Below are 26,680 nucleotides of genomic sequence, written 5' to 3' on the forward strand. Positions count from 1 at the left end.
GCCTCACCACGCCCCCACCTCCCTCGGGGGCCTCCGCACTCAGTTTCCGGCCTCCACGCCTCGCTTCCGGTCGGCCGCCCTTTTCTTACTTCCGCTTCTCTATGGTGCGCGGGCCGCCTTTGCTCCGCCTCCGGAAGTGGCTTGCTCCCGGTTCCAGGTTTGCGGGGCTGTGAGGTGAGGAGGGGACTAGGGCAGCGGGGCTGGGATATGGGGCGGGGCCGGGCGCTCCGGGACTGAGGTGCTGATCGCCCAAAGGGCACCCCTGGGCTGGGTCTGACCCGGGTTCTCCTCCCTCACTACCGGCGGTCCCCGGCCCCTCGGCGCTGCACTGTTATCTCATCCGAAAAGTGTTCGCTGCAGCATCCTCAGGCTTCAAGTTGGAGCCTCTTGGTCGTGATAATGTAGCCTGATGGGGGCGGGGGTGGTGGTGGTGATGGTAACAGCTCACATATAATGTGCTCTTCTGTGTGCCAGGCACTCTACTGTGTTGCCAAAGTCAGGATTTCTCACACTTAAGCCTTTCAGTTCCCATCTTTGTAGGCTTTGCCAGATCAACTTACCGCCTGTACTACCGTTTACTAAAAATTTTTAATCCAGTCCAAATTTTTTTTTTTTTTTTTGCAACGGGGTCTCTGTTGTCAAGACTGAGCGATCATAGCTCACTGCAGCCTGGAACTTTTGGGTTCAAGCCATCCTCCCACCCCAGCCTGCAGAGTAGCTTGGGACCACAGGTGTGCGCCACCACACTAGGCTAATTTTTAAATTTTTTCTGAAAATGGGGTCTCGCTGTTTCCCACTCTGGTCTTGAACTCCTGGGCTCAAGCGATTCTTTCGCCTCTGCTTGCCTTGGTTTCCCAAAGTGTTGAGATTACAGGTGTGAGCCCAGTCACTTTTTTTGTTGTTGTTGAGACTGAATCTCGCTCTGTCTCCCAGGCTGGAGTGAAGTGGTCGCGATCTCGGCTCATTGCAACCTCTGCCTCCCAGGTTCAGGTGGTTCTCCTACCTCAGCCTCCTGAGTAGCTGAGCTTACAGGTGCACGCCTCCACACTCGGCTAATTTTTGTATTTTTGGTAGAGACGGGGTTTCACCATTTTGGCCAGGCTGGTCTTGAACTCCTGACCTCAGGTAATCCACCTGCCTCAGCCTCCCAAAGTGCTGGGATTACAGGCGTGAGCCACTGCGCCCAGCCAAGTCACTTTTGAAACTAAAAATTTACTTTGAGAGAAAACTTGAAATCTCTCCACCAGAAATGGAAAGCTGCTTTCACTTGTTTTATGTAGAAGGTAAAAATTAATATAGTTAATATAATGAAAATAGATCATTATTAACAAATTCTGGCTAGATTTTGTTGTTTAAGGCTGTGGGATAGAGTTCTTTTGTTACAAAGGAACATTGGTATTCATAGATGGTAAAGACAAACTAGGGAACTTAGATGTTCTCCTTGAAGCAATCAGGTTTCAAAAAAGAATTGAAAAGGGATTAACTTTCTCCTTAGGTGTTCAGCATTATTTAAGATCACCTATGCATCATCTGAAACCACAATCCCAGGTCATCTTCATCACCTTCCCCAGTGGAATGCCTCCTGTGTTAAAGCCCACAACAGCCCCTGTGGTAGGGACTGTTATTCTCATTTGATTTGTGAGGAAGCAGACCCAGAGAAAAGTGAAGTGACTTGTCCGGGGACTCATGGCCGTGAAAGAATAGAATGGAGATTCCAGTTCAGGGATCTCTGATTTTTACCATGACAAACTATTGGCTGCCTCAAGTCAGGGAGGTGCAAACTTCAGTGAGTATGATTGTGCCACTGCACTCCAGCTTGGGTGACAGACCAAGATAGATTAAGGTAAAGGGGACAGTGCTGCCCACTTCAGGAGGCTGTGGTGAGGCAACAAGGGAGGATGCTTTGTGACCCTAGAGCCCCATGAAATGTAGGTTCTATACTTTAAATTCTAGGATCAACCTGGGAGTCGATGGCATCACTAGATGAGATGCTGGCAGGACTAGGAAGCGTAACAGTGTAGTTAAGAGGACAAGTATGGCATTGATTGGATAGATCCAGATTTTAGCATAGTAGTCATGTGACCTTGGGCAAGTAATTCCCCTTGAGAGCCTCAGTTTTGTCATCTGTAAAATGGTGGTAGTTCTTATCTGAAAAGTTTGTTATAAGGAGCAAATGAGAACGTACCCATACAGTGCTTAGATCAAGGCCCAGCACACAGTGATCCCAGTAGTACTGGGAGTGCGTTTAAATGCCAGACTGAAGAGTTTGGATACTAATTTATGGAGCACTCTGCAAGGCTCGGGGGAAGAGGGTAGAGCTCACAATCTACATGGGAAGACAGGTGAACGATTCATAGAGATAAATTCCCTAACAGTGTACCCAAAGTAGCCAAAAGAGTGCTTTGGGGAGACCTGACAGGCTTCCTAGAGCAGATCAGCTTTGCTTAGTCTTGAAGGATATAGGGAGGAAGATCTTTGCAAGCAGGGGAAAGGACGTGGAGTGTTTGGAGAACTGGGATTGCAGGGTGCAGTTGCAGCCAGGAGCAGAGGTTGGGGACAGTGGGAAGGTCGGTAAGAATGGGAATGCAAGAAATGAAGTTGGGAAGATGGGTTGGGGACAAACCATCAAGGGTCTTTATGACAGGTCAGGGAATATGGATATTCAGTGCATTATGAAGAGCCAGCAAAAGTTTTGAAACAGGAGAGTCATTAATTAGGTTGGTCTTTTTTAAGAAAGAGAATTTAGACAGTATTGTTGGGCAAGACTGTTGAGAGTAGTCCTGTTGAGAGAGAGGAATGTGGAGGGCCTGGAATAGGGTGTTGAGATGGAGAGACACATGGTGCCTGGATAGCTGGGCGAACCCTTGAATGCAGGTCTCTTCTGTGGAGGGTGTGGAGCAGGATTGTGGGTGAAGGCAGGGAAGGGAGAGGTTGAAGAAGATGATTCCGAGATCAGTGGGGGTGGGTGGTGATGCCTTTTTATAAAAGGCAGTGGAGTTTGTTTTGGATGGGCTGAGGGATGTTTCCCTGTTGTATTATAGAGGGTTAAATTGAGGCTTTGAGGCGTTAAATGACTTTTCTTGAGTTACCAAGTCTATAAGTGGCCAGAACTGCTAGTTCGGCTTCAGTGTTATGACTCCAGAAGAATCTCAAAAGCTTTCTCTTCTTAACAGGTCTCTGCTGTTTCCTCCTGACATCAAGGAACAACCATGTCATCAGAATCCAGCAAAAAACGGAAGCCCAAAGTCATCCGAAGTGATGGAGCCCCAGCTGAAGGAAAGCGGAATCGATCTGACACTGAGCAGGTGAGATCAGTCAGGGTTGCCATGCCGCTGAGAAATTACATCTCATGGCCAAGCACCTGGCTATGTGTTTACAGCAGCTCGGGGTCGCATCTACCAGGTACAACTTTTTGGTGGCTTCCACTTGATCAGGTGACTGGGATTCCCGTTTCTTCACAAAACCTGAGTGTCCACATCTGGTTTAGCTGCAGCATCTCCAAAACCAACAAGCCTGTATTAGACATGATTAGCACCTGCACAGAGAATGTTTTGCAGTATGATATATGTCTCCAGTTTTCCTGATGGTCAGAAGAAGGCAGTCTATCTGCAGCATGGCACTGGAGCTTCAGATATGTTGAAACCCAGGGTGTGCTGCTGAGACAATACCTGCAAATTCTGTCTCCAAAAAAAAAAAAAAAATAGTGACTCCACTATGGTATAGCCACACTATGGGATATTATGGAACAGTTAAAAAGAAGGAAGTCAGTATGTGTGGTATGTGTGTAAGGACAAGGAAAGATCTCCAAGAGAAAGTGTTAAGTGTAAGAAGAAAGCCAGAGCATAGCATGTGTGATGTGAACCCTTTATGTTAAAAAATAGAAAAGACTCACCCAAAAGGAGAACTATAAATTTCTGTGGGTACCTGTATATGTAAGTAAATAGGAAAGATCTGGAAAGATACACATCAAACTGGTAACAGTGCCTAAATCTTGGGAGGAAGTAGGTGTGGAGGCAGGTGGTCAAGGAGATTTGAAACTTTGAATTTCTTATAAGAATATATTCATGGTCGGGCACGGTGGCTCACACCTGTAATCTCAGCACTTTGGGAGGCTGAGGCAGGCGGATCACGAGGTCAGGAGATCGAGACCATCCTGGCTAACACAGTGAAACCCAGTCTCTACTAAAAATACAAAAAAAAAATTAGCCAGGCGTCATGGTGGGAGCCTGTAGTCACAGCTACTCAGGAGGCTGAGGCAGGAGACTAGCGTAAACCCAGGAGGTGCAGCTTGCAGTGAGCCGAGATTGCACCACTGCACTCCAGCCTGGGGGGCAGAGCGAGACTCTCTCTCAAAAAAAAAAAAAAAAAGAATATATTCATATATTTTGGCCAGCCGTGGTGGTGCACTCCTGTAATCCCAGCTACTTGGGAGGCTGAAGCAGGAGAATCACTTGAGCCCAGTAGGCAGAGGTTGCCATGAGCCGAGATGGCGTCACTGCATTCCAGCCTGGGCAACAGAGCAAGACTTTTGTCTCCAAAAAATATATATATGTATATTCATATATTTCTAATTCGATTCAAAATAATGTTACTGTTACGGCCTGAGAGCTCGTGGTCAGCAGGTTCTTTCTTCATTTTGTCTGTTTCTCTGTCCTTGAATCTGTCAACTTCCTTTGTGACTTAGCTATTTAAAAAAAAATTTTTTTGAGACAGGGTCTCACTCTGTCACTCATGCCAGAGTACAGTGGCACGATTTTGGCTGACTGCTGACTCCCTCTCCTGGGCTTAAGCGATCCTCCCACCTCAGTCTCCCAAGTAGCTGGGACCACAGCTGTGCGCCACCATGCCCAGCTAATTTTGTATTTTTTGTAAATATGGGGCTTTGCCACGTTGCCCAGGGTGGTCTCAAACGCCTGAGCTTAAGTGGTCTGCCTGCCTTGGCCTCCCAAGGTATTAGGATTATAGGTGTGAGTCACCCCGCACCCAATTGAAATTCCTCTCTATAGTAGACTGCCATGCAGCCATTTTGATTGAGATCTGTATTTACTGGGATGGTCATATGGTTTGGCCATGTCCCCACTCAAATCTCATCTTGAATTGTATCTCCCAGAATTGCCACGTGTTGTGGGAGGGACATATGAGGAGGTAATTGAGTCATGGGGGCCGGTCTTTCCCATGCTGTTCTCATAGTGAATAAGCCTCACAAGATCTGATGGGCTTATCAGGGGTTTCTGCTTTTGCTTCCTCCTTATTTTTCTCTTGCCGCCGTCATGTAAAAAGTGCTTTTTACCTCTTGCCATGTTTCTGAGGCCTCCCCAGCCATGTGGAACTGTAAGTCCAATTAAACCTCTTTTTGTTCCCAATTTCAGGTGTGTCTATCAGCAGCATGAAAACGAACTAATACAGTAGATTCATACCAGTAGAGTTGGGGGGTTGCTGAAAAGGTACCTGAAAATGTGAAAGCAACTTTGGCCCTAAGTAACAGGCAGAGGTTGGAACAGTTTAGAGGGCTCAGAAGAAGACAGGAAAATGTGGGAAAGTTTGGAACCTTCTAGAGACTTGTTGAATGGCTTTGACAAAAATACTGATAATGGGCTGGACATGGTGGCTAACGCCTGTAATCCCAGTACTTTGGGACGCTGAGGCAGGTGGATCATGAGGTCAGGAGTTCAAGACCAGCCTGGCTAAGATGGTGAAACCCTGTCTCTATTAAAAATACGAAAAAATTAGCCGGGCGTGGTGGCGGGCGCCTGTAATCCCAGCTACTCGGGAGGTTGAGGCAGAGAATTGCTTGAACCAAGGAAGTGGAGGTTGCAGTGAGCCAAGATCATGCCACTGCGCTCCAACCTGAGCGACACAGTGAGACTCCATCCCCAAAAAAAAAAAAAGGTTGATGATAATATGAACAATAAGGTCCAGCCTGAGGTGGTCTCAGATGGAGATAAGGAACTTGTTGGGAACTGGAGCAAAGGTGACTCTTGTTGTGTTTTAGCAAAGAGACTGGAGACATTTGCCCCTGCTCTAGAGATTTGTGGAACTTTGAACTTGAGAGAGATGATTTAGGGTATCCGGTGGAAGAAATTTCTAAGCAGCAAATCATTCAAAAGGTGACCGGGTTATGCGCAGTGGCTCACGCCTGTAATCCCAGCACTTTGGGAGGCTGAGGTGGGCAGATCACTTGGGGTCAGGAGTTCAAGACTGGCCTGGGCAACATGGTGAAACCCCATCTCTACTAGAAATACAGAAATTAGCCGGGCCTGGTGGCAGGTGCCTGTAATCCCAGCTACCCATGAGCCTGAAGCAGGAGAATTGCCTGAACCTGGAAGGCGGAGGTTGCAGTTAACTGAGATCACGCCGCTGCACTCCAGCCTGGGCGACAAGACTGAGACTCTGTCTCAAAAAAAAATAAAAAATAAAAAAAAAAAGAAAGAAAAGAAAAACCAGTTTTTTGAGGAGAAATTCAAGTTGGTTTCAGAAATTTGCATACGTAGCAGGAAGCCTAATGTTAATCTCCAACACCATGGGGAAAATGTCTCTAGGCCTTGTCAGAGACCTTCATGGCAGCCCCTCCCATCGCAGGCCCAGAGGCCCAGGAGGAAAAAGTGGTTTTGTGGGCCAGTCCCAGGGTCCCTGTGCTGTATGCAGCCTAGGGACTTGGTGCCCTGTGTCCCAGCCACTCTAGGCATGGCTGAAAGGAGCCAATGTAGAGCTTGGGCTATAGCTTCAGAGGGTGGAAGCCCCAAGCTTTGGCAGCTTCCGCGTAGTGTTGAGCCTGTGGGTACACAGAAGTCAAGAATGGAGGTTTGCTCCACCTGGATTTCAGATGTATGGAGACGCCCGGATTCCCAGGCAAAGGTTTGCTGCCGGCACGCTCATGGAGAACCTCTGCTAGGGCAGTGTGGAAGGGAAATTTGGGGTTAGAGCCCCCACACAGAGTCCCTACTGAGGCACTGCCTAGTGGAATTGTGAGAAGAGGGCCACCGTCCCTCCAGATCCTAGAATGGTAGATCCACCAACAGCTTGCACCATGCACCTGGAGGAGCTGCAGACACTCAACGCCAGCCCATGAAAGCCGCCAGGAGGGAGGGAGAATGTATCCTGCAAAGCCACAGGGGCAGAGCTGCCCAAGACCATGGGAACCCACCTTTTGCATCAGCATGACCTGGATATGAGACTTGGAGTCAAAGGAGATCATTTTGGAGCTTTAAAATTTGACTGCCCCACTGGATTTTGGACTTGCATGGGCCCTGTAACCCCTTTGTTTTGGCCAATTTCTCCCATTTGGAATGGCTGTATTTACCCCCATTGTACCCCCATTGTGTCTAGGAAGTAACTAACTTGCTTTCGATTTTACAGGCTCATAGGTGGAAGGGGCTTGCCTTGTCTCAGATGAGATTTTGGACTGTGGACTTTTGGGTTAATGCTGAAATGAGTTAAGACTTTGGGCGACTGTTGGGAAGGCATGATTGGTTTTGAAATGTGAGGACATGAGATTTGGAGGGGCCAGGGGCGGAATGATATGGTTTGGGATTCAAATCTCAACGTTAATTGTATCTCCCAGAATTGGCACATGTTGTGGGAGGGACCCAGAGGGAGGTAATTGAATCATGAGAGCCAGTCCTTCCCTTGCTGTTCTCATGATAGTGAATAAGTCTCGCGACATCTGATGGGTTTATAAGGGGTTTCTGCTTTTGCTTCCTCCTCATTTTTCTCTTGCCGCTGCCACGTAAGAAGTGCCTTTCACCTCCCGCCATGATTCTGAGGCCTCCTCAGGTATGTGGAACTGTAAGTCCAATTAAACCTTTTTTTGTTCCCAGTTTCAGGTGTGTCTTTATTGGCAGCATGAAAGTGGACTAATACAGATGGGAAGTTGCGCTTAACAGCACAGATGATATGATCCCGTTTTGTTTACAAATAAAATGTTTATTTATCCACAGTCTTCACAGTGGTGTTGTTTCGGACTGAGAGGCAAAATTATAGGCAATTTTTCCGTTTTCTTTTTGATACTACTCTGTATATTCTGAATCTTTGACATCAGGCATGCATTACTCTGCAATCAGAAAGCAAAAGAGGTTTCTATTTTGAAGAGAAGAAAAGCATTTGATTTAAGGACCAGATCTTTTAGAGACTTGATTGGGGCTTCATTGTTACTGTTTTTATCTAACAAGAGATGTCAGCCAAGTGTCCCTGATCCCAACAGGGAGACTTTTACCTCTTGCACACAGAACCTTTATCCTTACCTCTACAGGAAGGTAAATACTACAGTGAGGAGGCCGAGGTGGATCTGCGGGACCCTGGCAGAGACTATGAGTTATACAAGTACACCTGCCAGGAGCTACAGAGGCTGATGGCTGAGATCCAAGACTTGAAGAGCAAGGGTGGCAAGGATGTGGTAAGAAGGGGGACCACGTGGCCGTGAACCTGGTGGGTATGCATAGATGAGGCTGTTTTTGCACCTACCAGGGCCCTTCCTGATCTTGGTCTTCTGTCCTAGCCATGATCAGGTGATTGGAGCCTCAGGGCTCCCAAAACCTATTAATTTATTGGAACTTCTCATTACCACTCAGTACCAATTACAGTACTGAAAGTACAGAATAATTAATTTTTTCCCTACTAATTTGATCATTTATCCAATTAATATTTATTAAGTGCCAGGCATTTTGCTAGGTGTTGAGAAATGATGTTACTTATACATTTGCTTGATACAAAGATTTATATGTATAAGTAAATTATAGATACCAAAAATGAAATTATCATTAATAGTAAGTGAATAAATGAGGTTTTAGGGGCAGAGAAATTAAACAATGTGACTAAAAACTTGATAAGTTTTTAAAAATCCATTTTTTTTCCAGGAATTGCACATATTCATGCCTATGCTGACAAGTTTTGTTAAACGATTATTGCATTCAATCTATTGTAGCCAAGCTTTATGGCTATAATTCTGTTATTTTCCATTTAAGTTATCCTGTAGTGTTATTTATAGAGGTCAAATTTTATGGCAAGATGTTACTATTGCCGGGATCTCTGCGTAGGATCTGTAGAGACAGATTGTGCCTTCGCTGCCTTTATTCCATCTTCAATTCCTGTTACTCTAGTCCAAGCAGAAATTGCTTTTTTTTTGCCTGAGATTCTTAAGCATTTTCCTTATACAACCATCCCTCTTATTTTCTTCATGACTTTTCTCATGGTTCTGGGCTCCCTCCATTGCCTGTGTTTGGCCCCAGATGAGGATGGGTCAGTGGTGAGGGACGGAAGGAAGCTGAGCAAGCCCCTGTCATCAGTGGGCTTTACTGTTTTCTTTGCTCACAGGCAATTGAAATCGAAGAACGGAGGATTCAGAGCTGTGTGCATTTCATGACTCTAAAGAAGCTTAACCGATTAGCCCACATCAGGTTGAAGAAAGGAAGAGATCAGACCCACGAGGTAGGAGTTAAAAGGTTTAATTAACCTTCCTCCTTTCTCCTCCTCATCCCTTTCTTTTTTTTTGGAGACAGTCTTGTTCTGTCCCCCAGGCTAGAGTCCATTGGCACAATCTCGATCTTGGCTCACCGCATCCTCTGCCTCCCAGCTTCAAGCAATTCTCCTGCCTCAGCCTCTCAAGTAGCTGGGATTACAGGCACCTGCCATCACCACCATGCCCGGCTCATTTTTGTAGTTTTTGGTAGAGATGGGGTTTCACCTGGGGTTTCACCTTGTTGGCCAGGCTTGTCTTGAACTCCTGAGCTCGGGTGATCCACCCGCCTCAGCCTCCCAAAGTGCTGGGATTACAGATGTGAGCCACTGCACCCAGCCCCATCCCCTTCTTTATTCCCTTTACACCTTCTCTTAGTTTGCTGACCCTCTTCTCTGCCCCATCCTGACTTGCCCTGCTCACCTCTGATCTTATCCTCCTTTCAGGCTAAGCAGAAAGTAGATGCCTATCACCTGCAGCTCCAGAACCTGTTGTATGAGGTGATGCATCTACAGAAGGAGATCACCAAATGTTTGGAGTTTAAGTGAGTTTGGGAGGACGGGGCTTTGGCACATGTGGTCTCTCGGTAATTGCTTTTTCCCATGTAGCTCGCTGTAAGTCTGTTTCTTTTGTTTGTTTGTTTTTGAGATGGAGTCTTGCTCTGTCACCCAGTCTGGAGTGCAGTGGCAGAATCTCAGCTCACTGCAACCTCCACCTCCTGGGTTTAAGCAATTCTCCTGCCTCAGCCTCCCACTACAGGCGCCCACCACTACACCTGGCTAATTTTTGTATTTTTAGTAGAGACGGGGTTTTGCCATGTTTGCCAGGCTGGTCTCGAACTCCTGATCTCAGGTGATCCTCCTGCCTTGGCCTCCCAAAGTGCTGGGATTACAGGCGTGAGCCACCACGCCTGGCCTAAGTCTCTCTTTAAAAAGAAATCTGATGAGCTTAGAAAGCTCATCAGATGAGCTTAGAAAACTGTAGGTGGATCACAAGGTCAGGAGATCGAGACCATCCTGGCTAACATGGTGAAACTCCGTCTCTACTAAAAAATACAAAAAAAACTAGCCGAGCGAGGTGGCGGGCGCCTGTAGTTCCAGCTACTTGGAAGGCTGAGGCGAGAGAATGGCGTGAACCCGGGAGGCAGCGGAGCTTGCAGTGAGCTGAGATCTGGCCACTGCACTCCAGCCCAGGCGACACAGCGGGACTCCGTCTCAAAAAAAAAAAAAAAAAAAAGAAAACGGTAGGATCTGGGATAAGGGCAAATTGCAAGGGTGAATGTGGGAGAATTGCAAGCCATGGTTTCAGGCTGCATAAAGAATCTCAAAAGTCTCTCCGACCTTTTTGAGTTTTGAGCTCTGCACTTGGTAAAAAGCAGGTCTCTCTATCAGGGGTCTTTACATTACCAGTTTGATTCCAGGGTACATTGTATGGGAGCAACTCACTTCCAGTCATATCCTTTTAACCTTTTGGCCCAGTTTTCCTTTCCGTAGTCCCAGCATTCATTTTTGCAAATGGATTTTATTCTTTGGAACCTGAATTTCTTGCTGCTTAGCTGCCTTCAGGTGAAGAAACTACAATTTGTCCATGTCCTTCCTCAAAACCAAGCTGAGAAATGAGAAGGGGGAAGGAGTAAACGGGAAGAGAAGGGAAAGTGTTCTCACTTGATCAGACCGGTTTATGCAAACTGAAAGCAGCTTTTATCTCAAACTTGACATGTGCAGGGGGCCCTTTAGACATTGGGTCCGAAATATTTTTAATAATCATGATGCTGATTGTTTTGTTTATGTTTTTTTTTTTTTTTTTTTGAGACAGGATCTCACTCCTGTCACCCAGGCTGGTGCAGTGGCATAGTCCTGGCTCACTGCAGCCTTGACTTCCAGCCTCCTGAGTAGCTGGGACTACTGGCGTGCGCCACCACGCCTGGGTAATTTTTTGTATTTTTAGTAGTGATAGGGTTTTGCCATGTTGGGCTAGTCTCAAACTCCTGATTGCAAATGATCCACCCACCTTGGCCTCCCAAGATGCTAAGATTATAGGTATGAGCCACCACGCCTGGCCTGATGCTGATTTTTTTTTCTTTTTTTTTTTGTTTTCTAAGACAGAGTCTCGCTCTGTTGCCCAGGTTGGATTGTGGTGGCGTGATCTTGGCTCATTGCAACCTCTGCCTCCCGGGTTCAAGCGATTACAGACGTGAGCCACCACAGCTGGCTAATTTTTAGTAAAGACAGGGTTTCACCATGTTGGCCAGGCTGGTCTCAAACTCCTGACCTCAGGTGATCCACCCGTCTTGACCTCCCAAAGTGCTGGGATTACAGGCATGAGCTACCGTGCCCATCCCTGATGCTGATTTTTGAGAGGCATCTTTATCTGTTCCACAAAATCATTACCTAGTAAAAGTTAAATATGAATAAAGGTGAAATCTGCATCAGGTCTGTACTTGAGTTAATAATACTGTACCATTGTCAGTTCCTGGTTTTGACAATGTATAATGTGGTTAGATAAGATAGTATCATTAGGGGAACTTGGGTGAAGGATACAGGGAGGAAGTAAATTGTCAGTATTATTTTTGAAACTTCTTGGAGTCTTAAACTATTTCCAAATTAAAAAGGTATCAAAAACAAAATAATGCGATGCACTGGTCTGTAATCATCATGCAAATGGAAACTGACAAACCCAGAATATAGTGGAACTTACGCCTGTTGGGAGGCAGGCGGCCACATGGAAGGAGCATAGGCCCTGAAGTTACACATCCTGGGTTCAAATCCCAGCTTGGCCACTCTGTAACTGTGGACCTTGGGCAAGCTGTTTACTGATAGAAGCCTCCATCTCAGTCAAATAATGGAGATTAAAACTCCCCGCCTCTTAAGAGTTGTTGTGAGGCTTGAATGAGGTGAGGATGACATATAGTGGGTGCTTATTAATATATGATAGCTGCTATTATCATTACCGTCATCTGACCATAACCTGAGCACTCAACTATGTTAATGCAGCAAAGAGGGTTAGATTACTCTGTCACCCAGGCTGGAGTGCAATGGTGCAATCTTGGTTCACGGCGACCTCTGCCTCCTGGGTTCAAGCGATTCTCCTGCCTCACCCTCCCAAGTAGCTGGGATTACAGGCATGCACCACCACGCCTGGCTAATTTTTAGTAGAGATGGGGTTTCACCTTGTTGGTCAGGCTGGTCTCAAACTCCCAACCTTAGGTAATCCACCTGCCTCAGTTTCCCAAAGTGCTGGGATTACAGGAGTGAGCTACTGCGCCTGGCAGAATTTCTTTTCTTTTATAACATGTAAATCACTATGCATGCAACGGTTTAAGCCTCTAGATCTTTTTCCATCCAGTTTGCCCGTGCTGGGTCTTCCCCGTTCCATTCTTACATAGCTAATGTCTTGAACTTAAGTGCAGACCCTTATATTTATTCCTGTTAAATGACATGTCTTGGTTTCAACCTGACAGCCTAGGCCCAGGCTGTAGTGTTTTTTTTGACTTTTTAGCTACTATCTCTCCTGCTCAGCTTGGAGACATTTGTAAATTTGATAAGAATCCCTTCCGAGACTTTAGCTAATTCCTGGGTAAAAAGGTTGGACAGCATGGGTAAGGATCCTATGGCATGTCAACTACCTTTCTCCACACTGAAACATCTGCTAATGAGCATTTGTGGAGAAGATTGGATTCCAGGATCCTAAGTAGTTGTAGACCAGGGCTAAGCAGGCATATGTTGCGGGTAACTTTGGGCCTGCTTAAACTACAGTTTGGTTTCCTGAGAACGGCAGCATGATGTCATGTTTTTGTCTGTAGGTCAAAGCACGAAGAAATTGATCTGGTCAGTTTAGAGGAGTTTTATAAGGAGGCTCCACCAGATATCAGCAAGGCCGAAGTCACCATGGGAGACCCTCACCAGCAAACACTGGCACGTCTGGACTGGGAGCTGGAGCAGCGGAAAAGGTAGCATTTCCTCCTTCCTGACGTTTTAACCATAAAGTGTCAGTGCTTTGTCATGACCCAGGATAAGGCAGCAAAGCACTGTGGAACTCTCAGAATAGTTTCTAAGACCAAATCCATTTTATGATTAATTCACACTGAATATTTTAAACTTTACCAACTTCATCATGGATGGGGTTGGGGTTATAATTGCTTAAGGGCTTTTTTTTTTTTGAGATGGAGTCTCACTCTGTCTCCCAGGCTGGAGTGCAGTGGTGTGACCTCAGTTCACTGCAACCTCCGCCTCCCGGGTTCAAGTGATTCTCAGTCCTCCACCTCCCAAGGAGCTGGGTGGTAGGTGCACACCACCACGCCCATCTATTTTTTTTTTTTTTTTTTTTTTTTTTTTTTTTTTTTTTTGAGACGGAGTCTCGCTCTGTCACCCAGGCTGGAGTGCAGTGGCCGGATCTCAGCTCACTGTAAGCTCCGCCTCCCGGGTTTACGCCATTCTCCTGCCTCAGCCTCCCGAGTAGCTGGGACTACAGGCGCCCACCACCTCGCCCGGCTAGTTTTTGTATTTTTTAGTAGAGATGGGGTTTCACTGGGTTAGTGAGGATGGTCTCGATCTCCTGACCTTGTGATCCGCCCGTCTCAGCCTCCCAAAGTGCTGGGATTACAGGCTTGAGCCACCACACCCGGCCAACGCCCATCTATTATTTGTATTTTTTGTAGAGACGGGGTTTTACCATGTTGGCTAGGCTGATCTCGAACTCCTGACCTCAACTGATCTGCCTGCCTTGGCGTCCCAAAGTCCTGGGATTACAGGTGTGAGCCACTGTGCCTGGCCCCCTTTTTTATTTTATTTTTTTAAAGAGATGGTATTTCACTCTTGCTCAGGATGGAGTGCTGTGGCATGATCACGACTCACTTCAGCCTTGACCTCCTGGGCTCAAGCGATCCTTCTGCCTCAGCCTCCCAAGTAGCCAGGACTATGGGTGCCTGCCACCATGCCTGGCTAATATTTTTATTTTTGTAGAGCAGGGGTCTCACTCTGTTACCCAAGCTGGTCTTGAACTCCTGGCTTCAAGTGATTCTCCCACCTTGGCCTCCCCAAGTGCTGGGATTATAGGTGTGAGCTACCATGCCTGATCTCTCTTTGAAATTTTAATGCCGAAGACCTTATCTTTTGTACCATAAATCTAATTTTGTGTTTTGCCTTCCCCCCCTTATCTATAAGTGTATGCCTGTGGCATAAAGCTTTGTAAACATTATTTCAGGAGGTTGTGCAACATTCTAGTGTATATCCTAGTGTATAGAAAAATTCCCAAAATTATTCCCCTGTTGGATTTTTGGTTGTTTCCATTTTTTTTTTGCTGTCATAAATAATACTTCAAGTCACACTTTCGGTATAAATTTTTCTATACTAATAAAGAGTTTTATTTATTTATTTTTTTGACATGGAGTTTCACTCTTGTCGCCCAGGCTAGAATGCAATGGCGTAATCTCGGCTCACTGCAATCTTTGCCTCCCTGGTTCAACCAATTCTCCTGCCTCTCAGCCTCCTGAGTAGCTGGGAGTACAGGCATGTTCCACCATGCCCAGCTAATTTTGTATTTTTAGTAGAAGCAGGGTTTCACCATGTTGGCCAAGATGGTCTCTGTCTCTTGACCTCATGATTCGCCCGGCCTCCCAAAGTGTTGGGATTACAGGTGTGAGCCATCACGCCCAGCCAATTTTTGTATTTTTAATAAAGACAGGGGTTTCACCATGTTGGCCAGGCTGGTCTCAAACTCCTGACCTCAGGTGATCCACCCGCCTTGGGCTCCCAAAGTGCTGGGATTTTAGGCATGAGCCACTGTGTCCGGCCAGTACTGTGTGTTTTAATCGAAGTCATTCTAAAAATACAGTGGTTTTGTTTTTTGTTGTTTTTTTTCCGTAATGAACTTTTCATGGTTGTATCCTTACCATTCATGGTAACTTTTTCCCCTTTCATATTTGTACAAGAATACTAGGGCTTTTGATTGGCACATTTGTTCTGGTTTTTTGTTGGTGAAGTAGCTGTATACTTGCCTTTCTCTGTTATGGAATGTATTCTCCGTTTTTGGTTCATATTATGAATTTAATAAGCACCAAATCTGGTTCTTTTTTTCTTTTTTTTTTGAGATGGAGTCTTGCTCTGTTGCCCAGGCTAGAATGCAGTGGTATTATCTTGGCTCACTGAAACATCTGCCTCCTGGCTTTAGGCAGTTCTCCTGCCTCAGCCTCCCGAGTAGCTGGGATTACAGGCACATGCCACTGTGCCCGGCTAATTTTTTTAGTAGAGACGGGGTTTCACCATGTTGGCCGGGCTGGTCTTGAACTCTTGACCTCAGGTGATCCGCCTGTCTGGACCTCCAAAGTGTTGGGATTACAGGCGTGAGCCACCGTGCCCGACCAAGTCTGGTTCTTAGGAAATTTGTGTCAGTGTCTTAGCAAATGGGACTGGCCTATCACTCCGTTGTCCAGTCCACTGATTGTGCTGGGCACAGACTCAGCTGTCACTGCTGCATTCTTGTGGCACTGGTCCAGAATCTATTCCCACCCTGTCCCAACCAGGCCAGTCCATGGGCCTCTTTTGGGTTATATAGCTGCTAAGTCCATGTTTATGAAAGTTTTAGGTCTTACCTCTCAAGCAAGAAATGGAACAGAAAATGGCATGTGTATCCCCTAGTGGTCTCCAGAGCAGACAGAGCCTCTGGAGAGCAAGAGACATGAATCCAAAGCCCAGCACAGTGTTTGTTCTTGGCTGGATGCCCTTGGGCAAGTTATCGACTTGCCTGAGCCTTGGTTTCCTCCTTTGGGGATAAGAAAAGTCCCCGTCTTCCAGGGTCTTTATAAGGATTAAATGTGATTGTGCTTGTAAAGAACTCACCAAAGTACCTGGCACACATTGAGTGCTGGATAAATATTAGCAGTTAATCATGGCTGCTACCATTAGGTGGAGTCGGACAGTGCACAGGCATGTTGAGGTATCACAGGGGACATCAGGTGACAATGCTCTTTCCTCCCCCAACAGGCTGGCAGAGAAGTACCGAGAGTGCCTATCCAACAAGGAGAAGATTCTCAAGGAGATTGAGGTGAAGAAGGAGTACCTGAGCAGCCTCCAGCCCCGCCTCAACAGCATCATGCAGGTGGGGCCCGCTGGCCTTTTGCTTTGCCTTCACCACTGACCAGGCACTGCCAGATGCGATGTCACCCTTTGAGATTTGCCAGGTCTATTACCCTAAATTAGAGTATAGTATAAGGATGGCCTTGTCTGCATCCCTACCCAGTTGGTGTGATAAGCTTGTGTCTGGGAGGAAGAAGTGCTGGCCTCAGGAATATATACACACATTGACCTGGGTGTTTTCATCCAAAGCCTCTTCTGGGTAGCATACTTTCTCAGACTGTGTAAATTTGGTTTACCCCCTGCATGGCCCCCACTGGCCTCACAATCTCCAGGCATCTAAACTTGCTTCTTGTGGATGTCTGTTTGATCCCCCTGACTACACTTCAGGGTCAGACTGCTCAACAGATCTTCTCACTCTGAAAAAAACTTTACTCATGAGGAAGAGTCCACACTTTACCTGTAAAATATAATGTCTTTCTGTATAGGTGGCCTACTTTTTATTTGCTTTGCGAAGCCAGATTTGGTCTAAATCCTTATAATTTTGTGAAGCAAGGTAGATGGCTAATATGAAAGAACTTTGTAAAAGGATCCTAGAGATAAATTTGCTTATTTTCTTAGGATTTGGCAATCTCTATATTTCCTTTCTTCAGCTCTAAGTGTGGAAGGAGAGTTGTTGACTGCTTGTGGTGCCTCATGCCTGTAATCCTAGCACTTCGGGTGGCTGAGAGGGGAGGATCACTTGAGCCCAGGAGTTTGAGACCAGCCTGGGCAATATCGGGAGACCTCACCTCTACAAAAAAAAATTAACTGGTCATGGTGGCACGTGCCTGTTGTCCCAGCTACTTGGAAGGCTGAGGCAGGAGGATCGCTCCAGCCTGGGTGACAGAGCAGAAATTAAAAGTTTTGGTTGTACTTAACCAAAGCTTCTGCATGGTTAAATTTTCTCTTGTTACCTGGAAACTTTCTAAATGGATACAGGTTAAATAATTTCTTGTATGGTACAGCCTTAGAGCTATGATGAAAGTACGGAATCAAACCACTGATACCAAACCACTGACAGAATAACTGAAATATAAAAGAAGATCTGTCATATTATTAAATAAAAAAATGCAAGTTGTAGAACATATAGTATAAGCTCATTTCTATATCTTGGTTTACAAAGTATCTGTAGGGATATATACATGTAGGAGTTGGGTATATACTTGGAAAAGTCTATATTCATACCAAACCATTAGCAGCTACCTTGAGGACTGGGAACTGGGAGCTTTTGTTTTACAAACTTGAATACCACTTTTTTTTCCCTTTTCCTTACCCACCTTTGCTGCCGCCCCCCATGACTTTAAGATGCTTTTTTTTTTTTTTTTGAGACAGAGTTGCTTTGTTGCCTAGGCTGGAGTGGAGTGGCGCCATCTCGGCTCACCGCAACTTCTGCCTCCCAGGTTCAAGCGATTCTCCTGCCTCAGCCTCCTGAGTAGCTGGGTTTACAGGCGCCTGCCACCACACCTGGCAAATTTTGTATTTTTAGTAGAGATGGGGTTTCACCATGTTGGCCAGTAGTCTTGAACTCCTGATGTCAGGTGATCCACCTGCCTCGGCCTCCCAAAGTACTGGGATTACAGGCATGAGCCCCCACGTCCGGCCTAAAATGCTTTTTTTTTTTTTTTTTTTTGAGACAGAGTCTCACTCTGTTGCCTAGGCTGGAGTGCAGTGGTACAGTCTCGGCTCACTGCAAGCTCTGCCTCCCGGGTTCATGCCATTCTTCTGCCTCAGCCTCCCAAGTAGTTGGGACTACAAGTGCCTGCCACCACGCCCAACTAATTTTTTGTTTTGTATTTTTAGTAGATACGGGGTTTTACTATGTTAGCCAGGATGGTCTCGATCTCCTGACCTCGTGATCCGCCTGCCTCAGCCTCTCAAAGTGCTGGGATAACAGGCGTGAGCCACCATGCCCGGCCTAAAATGCTTTTCATTTTACTTTATGTATTGCGCAATTGATCCTCATGCACTGCGCAGAGTCTGCAAACTTGAAACTCAAAGCGATCTAGTTCAGTCTTTCCTGAGTCAAGAAAAAAAAGAAAAAAAAAAAAAAACAGAAGAAAACCACACAAATAAAATCTCTGAAACAAAACCTGAATTCATTGCCTAAGGTCTTGAATACAACTTTTAAAAACAATGTACAATGTATTACTTTAAAACAGAATTTTATATACAGAAAAGCATATAACTCGCAAGTATATGGCTCAATGAATATTCACTAAGAAACACATCTGTGTAACCAGCACCCAAAATCCAAGAGAAAGAATGTTAACAATCTCCTGTAAGCTCCTTTATTCCCCCTCCCAGTCCCTATCTTCCCCCACACCCCAGTAACCATAATCTTGACATCTAACATCGTAGGTTCGTTTTGCCTGTTTTTGAACTCTATACAAAGAGAATCATAGTATATACTCCTATATCTGGCTTCTTTTGTTCAGCAGTATGTTTCTAAGATTCATCTGAGCTATTATGAGTGCAGGAGTTTGTTTTCACTGATGTTTAGTATTTGGTTGTTTCCAGCTTAGGGCCGTTTGAATAATGCTGCTATGAGCATTCTTATACGTGTGCTTTGGCATACATGTGTACATCTGTCTGTTGAATATATACCCAGGAATGAAATTGCCAGGTCATACAGTATGTTATACATATATTTAGCTTTTGTAGACACTGAAACAGTTTTTTAAAGTGATTGTACCGATTTACAGGAATTCCCACCAGCACCATATGAAAGTTCTAATTGTTCTATATCCTTGTCAACACTTGATACTCTCAGTCTCCTTAATTTTGGCTACTCTGGAGGATCTCATTATAGTTTTAATTTTTATTTCCCTGAGGACTAGTGATGTTGAACACAGCACGTTTTGCCTTTTGGATAACCTCTTGGGATGGGCCTAGGCAAGTCTCTTGCCTGTTTTTCTGTTAGGTTGCCTGGAGATGAGTGTTTTCCCAGATCTTTCCCATTCTGTAACCTCCTGCCTTTTCACTTTGCTAATGGTATCTTTTAATGAGTGCATGTTCCTAATTTTACTAATTATTCTTTTCCTTTATAGTTAGTACTTTTTTTGTGTCTTGTTTAAGAAATCTGTCTATTTAAATCTGTAGTAATCCTAGAAGTGATTTTGTATGTAGTGTAAGTTAAGGGTAAAGAGTCATTTTTTTCTTTCCACATAGGTATTTAGCTGACCATTTATTGAGGACATTCTCTTCGCACTGCTCTGTAGTGCCACTTTTGTCACAAATCAGATATCTTTGTACATGTGGATATGTGTGTAATCTCTGTGTCCATCCTTGCACAGTATCACACCGTCTTATTTACTGTGGCTTTATCAGAAGTCTCGATGCACAGTTGCAACCTAATTCTTCAGGATTGTCTTGGTTATTCTTAGCCCTTTGCATTTACATATAAGTTTCAGAATGCGGTTGTCTGTTCTTACCTGCTGGGATTTTGATTGGGATTGCATTGAATCAGCAGACCACTTTAGAATAAATTGTTACCTGGACAATATTTGAGTCTTCCAGGCCACTGACATTCATACGTATCCACTTATTTTAGACTTTTCATGTCTCAGGTTTTTGTGTAGAGGCTTATATGCCTTTCATTTGTTTATTTTTTTTATTTTATTTTATTTTATTTTATTTTATTTTATTTTATTTTTTTTTTTTTTTTTTTTTTTGAGGCGGAGTCTCGCTCTGTCGCCCGGACTGGAGTGCAGTGGCCAGATCTCAGCTCACTGCAAGCTCCGCCTCCCGGGTTTACGCCATTCTCCTGCCTCAGCCTCCCGAGTAGCTGGGACTACAGGCGCCCGCCACCTCGCCCGGCTAGTTTTTTTGTATTTTTAGTAGAGACGGGGTTTCACCGTGTTAGCCAGGATGGTCTCGATCTCCTGACCTCGTGATCCGCCCGTCTCGGCCTCCCAAAGTGCTGGGATTACAGGCTTGAGCCACCGCGCCCGGCCTATTTTATTTTATTTTAAGGCAGAATCTTGCTCTCTTGCCCAGGCTGGAGTACAGTGGTACAATCTTGGCTCACTGCAACCTCTGTCTCCCAGGTTCAAGCAATTCTTCTGCCTCAGTCTCCCGAGTAGCTGGGATTACAGGTGCGTGCCACCACACTTGGCCAATTTTTGTATTTTTAGCAGAGATCGGGTTTTACCATGTTGGCCAGGCTGGTCTCAAACTCCTGACCTCAGGTGATCCACCTGCCTTGGCCTCCCAAAGTGTTGGGATTACAGGCATAAGCCACTGTGCCCAGCCTGCTTGTTTATTGTTTTTTGTTTGTTTGTTTGTTTGTTTTTTGAGACAGAGTTTTGTTCTTGTTGCCCAGGCTAGAGTGCAATGGCACGATCTCTGCTCACCGCAACCTCTACTTCCTGGGTTTAAGTGATTCTCCTGCCTCAGCCTCCCGAGTAGCTGGGATTACAGGCATATGCTACTACGCCCAGCTAATTTTGTATTTTTTTTAGTAGAGACAGGGTTCTCCATGTCAGTCAGGCTGGTCTCGATCTCCCGACCTCAGGTGATCCTCCTGCCTCAGCCTCCCAAAGTGCTGGGATTATAGGCATGAGCCACTATGCCTGGCCTGTTTATTCTTATTTGATGTTTTATTGATGGTATTGAAATGGCATCTTTTTATAATTTCTTTTTTTTAATTGATTTTTATTTTTTATGGAAATGGCATCTCGTTAAGTTACCCAGGCTGCTCTTGAAATCCTAGCCTCAAGTGATCCTCTTGCCTCAGCCTCCCAAAGTGCTGGGACTATGGGCATGAGCCCTGGTACCCTGACAGTAAGTAAAATAAAACAATTTTATTTTCTTACTGTTTGTTGCTAGTATAAAGAAATATAATTTTGTTTATATTGAGCTTTTATCCACCTATTAGTTCTATTAGTTTATCATGTATCACTTTTATAAACAATGATTTATAGTCACTCAGTAGCCACTTGTTCCTGTGTGGACTGGCTAAAAAAGGAAGAACAAAAATCTGTCTCTTGTGTGCAGGCTTCCCTTCCGGTGCAGGAGTACCTGTTTATGCCATTCGACCAGGCTCATAAGCAGTATGAGACAGCCAGGCACCTGCCGCCTCCCCTCTATGTCCTCTTTGTTCAGGCCACTGCGTATGGGCAGGCCTGTGGTGAGTATGGGGGCTGGGTGAGGACGAGGGGCTGTGGGAGCAGCAGCTGTGGCCGAGTGAATCAGTTGGAAGCAGTACCTGCTAAGGAAATTTCTCAGTCCTGCCCCGAAGCCCTCAGGTGACAGACGCTTTCTTCCCTCTGCATTACCCAGCATGGCTGCTCTGACCAGCTGGCCTAAGGCTGAATTAATACCTGATGGGTATTTCACAATGGGTGGCTTTGAGTCATTCGTGAGCCTGGCTGGACAGCTGTTGGGTGCAGAGCCCAGGCAGCCTATCTGGGCTCCCAGGTGCTCACCCCATCAAGGCACGCTTGGCAGTTAGATCAGTGCCTCTTGCTCTGCTTCAGGGTGGGGGTGCCTGGTGAATACAGGTCTCAACCAGCTCTCCCAGGCTTTCACCATGCCTTGAATCAGGCTGCATGTCTTTGTTGTGAATTTCCAGGTTAGATATGTCCTCATTAAGCTTGAGGGCAGCCTGTGACTCAGCTAGGGTTTTGAGAAAATTTTGGAGACCCTGCCTTTTGCCCTAATGCAGCTTTCACCCAGCACCTAAATTTTCTCCCCCACCCCACCCCACCACATCAGACAGACATATACTGCACCAGTGCTTGCTTCTCCTCCCACCATGGGCACCAACACATTACTGTCTCTCTTCTTGTGTCTTCCTCGTCCTTCTGGTCCTCCCCTCCCCTTTGTTCTCCCTCCTGTTTCCATCATCAGCTCATATGAAATCCTCCCAGCCCCCTAGACAGGGTGAGTAATTTTCTTTTCTTTTATGTTTAAAATCGGCCTGTTCCATTCTGATGTTCGTATAGAATGCTAATATTAAATGGCTGAAAAAAATAGTCTGGCGTTTGCCAGTGACTGATGGGAGCAACTAGTTGTTTGGGGTGAAGGGTGGTGATTCACATAGGGTTGCCATAGATAAGGCAGTGGTCAGCCACTTGGGGGAAGTTTGCCATCCCTCTTTTGTGTGGCTAGGCAAACCATTTCAGGTTCTTGGGACTATCTGTACCCTTAAAAGTAGAGTTGGAAGGTGGTGGGCTGTCTGACCTCACAGCAGTAGACCCTCAGAGGGGGGTCCCAAGACATCACTCAATAAGGTGTCACAGTTACACCTGGTGTATGCAACAGGCTGTTAGCTCATGTGCTGGAGAGGCCAAGCTTAAGTTGAACAGACCTAGTCTTGAATCCTGGTTTATCAGCCTTGTGGCTGTGATGTCTAGCTTCTCTGAACCTTAAGTTTCCCATCTAAAAATGGCTATAATAATGTATTACTCCTGTAGGGTTGTTGTGAGGAATAAATTTTTTTTTTTTCTCTGAGACGGAGTCTCACTCTGTTGCGCAGGCTGGAGTGCAGTGGCGTGATCTCGGCTCACTGCAACCTCTGCCTCCCGGGTTCAAGCAGTTCTCCCTGCCTCAGCCTCCCAAGTACTTGGGGTTACAGGCGCCCACCATTGTGCCCGGCTAATTTTTATATAGTTAGTAGAGACGATGGCTATAATAATGTATTACTCCTGTAGGGTTGTTGTGAGGAATAAATTTTTTTTTTTTCTCTGAGACGGAGTCTCACTCTGTTGCGCAGGCTGGAATGCAGTGGCGTGATCTCGGCTCACTGCAACGTCTGCCTCCCGGGTTCAAGCAGTTCTCCCTGCCTCAGCCTCCCAAGTAGTTGGGGTTACAGGCGCTCACCATTGTGCCCGGCTAATTTTTATATAGTTAGTAGAGACGGATTTCACCATGTTGGCCAGGCTGGTCTCGAACTCCTGACCTCAGGTGATCCACTCTCCTTGGCCTCCCAACCAGGCATGAGCCACCACGCCCAGCCTAAAAATTAATTTTTAATAATTTTATAATTAAAATTACAAGCATCAGCTCATTCAGTCCCCACCACTAATGGGGCAGCTACTATTTTTCTTTTTTTTTTTTTTTGAGACAGAGTCTCACTCTGTTGCCCAGGCTGCAATGCAGTGGCATGATCTCAGTTCACAGTAACCTCCTGGATTCAAGCAGTTCTCCTCTCTCAGCCTCCCAAGTAGCTGGGATTACAGGCACGTGCCGCCACACACAGCTAATTTTTTATTTTTAGTATAAACGGGATTTTGCCATCTTGGCCAGGCTGGTCTCGAACTCCTGACCTCAGGTGATCCACCTGCCTCAGCCTCCCAAAGTGGTGGGATTACAGGCGTGAGCCGCCGCGCCCGGCAGCTACTATTTTTCAAGTCCCCATTTCATAGATACAGAAACTGAGGCTCAGACAGTGACATAACTTTCCAGGTCATGTGTTTGGGAATTGGTTAGGTGGGGACTCAGGTCTGGGACTAGACTGCAAGATCCAAGTTCCTATTCACTGTCCTACTGCTTCCCAGTTAAGTGAGACCGTGGCAGCCATGTGCTTGGTATAGTGTAGAACGAAGAAAAAACACTTATGTGAGAGTCATTGTTTCTGGGATGTGGACAGGTGTGGATTTCTGGATGAGAACCTCTAAGACAATTGGCAGAGGAGTTCCATGTGGCTTTAGGCCCTCAGTGTGAATTTCTGTGCTTTGGTGTGCACCAGAAAGGAGAGGCATTCCCTGCTAGTTTCAGGTAATGCTGGTTTAGGAATTTGTACTTAAGTTGTTTGTTCTCAGTAAATGACAGAAAAAAAGACTTAAGTGTCCCACCTTGTTTCCCTTCATCTGGAGCAAGGATTTTTGCCGTTCCACCCTTAGTCAGCAAGGAGCTGGGCAGAAATGGGAGAAATGCAGCCCCAGAGCTGGCCTACTCATGCTGCTTAGCACCTTTCCTCAGCAGCTTTCCTACCAGACTCTTTCTTGCCCCCCAGATAAGACGTTATCTGTATCAATCGAAGGCAGTGTGGACGAAGCCAAGGCTCTTTTCAAGCCTCCAGACGACTCCCAAGGTAATGTCGTGGTTGGGATTCCTCCCCCAGCGACACCAAGTCACCATCCAAGGGCAGTCCTGGTCTTTGGAGAACTAGCTGGACTGGTTCTGTGTAGTGGGAAGCTTGACTTGAATGTCCTAGCACCTGGGGTAGACAGGAAAGAGAGCTCACTTCCCGCAGTCACAAGGTGCTGCCCGTGGATTTCAGCCCTGCCACTCACTAGCTGACTGACCCCGAGGAAGGTATTTAACATTTCAGAGCCTCAGCTTATTCCTTTGTGAAAACAGATAGTAACACCTCATGTAGGATTGTTATGTGGATTAAATAAGGTAAAGCAAGTAAGGCCTTTAGCATAATTCTCAGCACATAGTACCCCTTCATGCTTCTACTACTATTATTATTATTATTATTTATGTTACTATTATTACCACAACCACCACCACCATCACAAGGAGGGGCTTGTGTTCCATCTAAATGACATCAAAAAGCCCTTTGAAAAAAACGGGTTGTACGTCATTCTTGTTTTTTCTTTTTTCTTCACCATGTTTTCTATACTGAATAAGAAGCAGCAAGTTAATTTATTATTTGTTATAGAGAAACTCATTTACAGAAGATAGAGTCAGGGCCCCTTTATGCCATGTGGGTTGGAGTGCTTCAGGGAGCATTTGGAGCCCCCTCACCTCTAGCTGCCTTCTCTCTGGCTGCAGATGACGAGAGTGACTCGGATGCCGAGGAGGAGCAGACCACGGTGAGAACCATTTTCTCTTATGGGGACATCAAGCAACTGCATGCACTGGGGCATGCTTGTTTGCAGGTGACATCCTCCCTAGAAGCAGAAGAAAGAGGTTTGAAAGAAAAGGCTGCTGGGAGGGGAGTCTGGCAACCCAGCTAGCTGAAACAGCAGGTGCCAGGCAGTAGGGTTGAGGCCTGGCTGGTTGGGAGAGGGAAGGGGAGATTGGTATGACCGATGCTCATCAGCTTGGCACTTTCCTTTGTCCAGAAACGCCGGAGACCCACGCTGGGGGTTCAGTTGGACGACAAACGCAAAGAGATGCTGAAGAGGCACCCACTGTCCGTCATGCTCGACCTGAAGTGCAAAGGTCTGGCTGCACTCACCTTGTTTAGGGGATCTGTAGCACCTAAGAGTTCACCCAGCTGCAGATGCAGAGGGTCCAGGAGCCAGACGCCTATTTGCCCAACAAAGGATTCCCATTTCATGTTGCTTTGTCTTTCCTTATTGTTTTGCATGGAATTTGTTTCTTTTTGTTGTTAAGTCATAACCGTAACAACCTAGCAACAAAACTCCAGTCACATAAAGCAGAAGCTTGAGAAAACCACACCTCTTTCTGAATCTGGCAAGTCAAATATCTAGAACAAGTTGCAAAAGCATACAGGTTTTGAGTAATAAGACCAACATGTTTAATTTAGTAAATATAAGTAGAACTTTGTATTCTGCAGAGTATATGTTTTGAAGTTGGTTTGTATGAAAAACTACCACGTAATAAAATGTTCTAGCAGTATAAGAGCTAACAGTAAAATTTAAGTTTCCCTCTCACCCCAGGTTCCTAGATACTAGTCCTAGGTTTCACCTCCAAGGACAACCATTATTACAGACTTCTTACATGTTTTCCAGAAAGATTCTTTGCACCGAGAAGCTTTTATAGAAACGTATATTTATCCACTTCCCACTTTATTTTTTACACAAATGGAAATAGGCTCTACACACTGGTTGTCTTTTTGCTGGTTGTTTGTTTGTTTGTTTTTAGAGATAGGGTCTCTTGTCATCCAGGCTGGAGTGCAGTGGCATGATCATGGCTCACTACAGCTTCAACCTCCTGGGCTCAATCGATCTTCCCACCTCAGCCTCCCAGGTGGAGGGGGCTACAGGCACGTGCCATCATGCCAGTTAATTTTTGTATTTTTTTTAGAGATAGGGTTTTATCATGTTACCCAGGCTGGTCTTGAACTCCTGGGCTCAAACGATCCTCCTTCCTCAGCCTCCTAAGTAGCTGGGACTGAAGCATGCCCCGCCGTGGCTGACTTTGAGATAATTTTAGACTCATAGAAGACTTACCAAAATAATATGAGTTCCTATATACT

At 45.7% G+C, this 26,680-nt stretch overlaps 1 protein-coding gene across 4 annotated transcripts in view; it reads left to right on the forward strand.

The window, feature by feature from the left end:
• The first annotated feature begins 97 nt into the window (after positions 1-97).
• THOC5 (THO complex 5) overlaps positions 98-26,680 on the forward strand; it is a 42,822-nt gene continuing 16,239 nt past the window's right edge. The window contains exons 1-12 of one of the 4 annotated variants that reach the window (XM_010359378.2): positions 98-174; positions 3,174-3,305; positions 8,249-8,392; positions 9,310-9,423; positions 9,898-9,995; positions 13,254-13,400; positions 16,432-16,546; positions 21,559-21,691; positions 22,414-22,446; positions 24,521-24,598; positions 25,288-25,328; positions 25,581-25,680. In XM_010359378.2, coding sequence (XP_010357680.1) covers positions 3,210-3,305; positions 8,249-8,392; positions 9,310-9,423; positions 9,898-9,995; positions 13,254-13,400; positions 16,432-16,546; positions 21,559-21,691; positions 22,414-22,446; positions 24,521-24,598; positions 25,288-25,328; positions 25,581-25,680 — 1,099 coding nt within the window. In that variant the 5' untranslated portion in view covers positions 98-174; positions 3,174-3,209. Of the gene's footprint in view, positions 175-1,495; positions 1,612-1,633; positions 1,787-3,173; positions 3,306-8,248; positions 8,393-9,309; positions 9,424-9,897; positions 9,996-13,253; positions 13,401-16,431; positions 16,547-21,558; positions 21,692-22,413; positions 22,447-24,520; positions 24,599-25,287; positions 25,329-25,580; positions 25,681-26,680 lie in introns of those variants that run through there. The other 3 variants (XM_030915390.1, XM_010359384.2, XM_010359388.2) reach the window with 3 other exon arrangements.

This window comes from Rhinopithecus roxellana, chromosome 13, assembly GCF_007565055.1.
Source record: "Rhinopithecus roxellana isolate Shanxi Qingling chromosome 13, ASM756505v1, whole genome shotgun sequence".
Lineage (NCBI taxonomy): Eukaryota > Metazoa > Chordata > Mammalia > Primates > Cercopithecidae > Rhinopithecus > Rhinopithecus roxellana.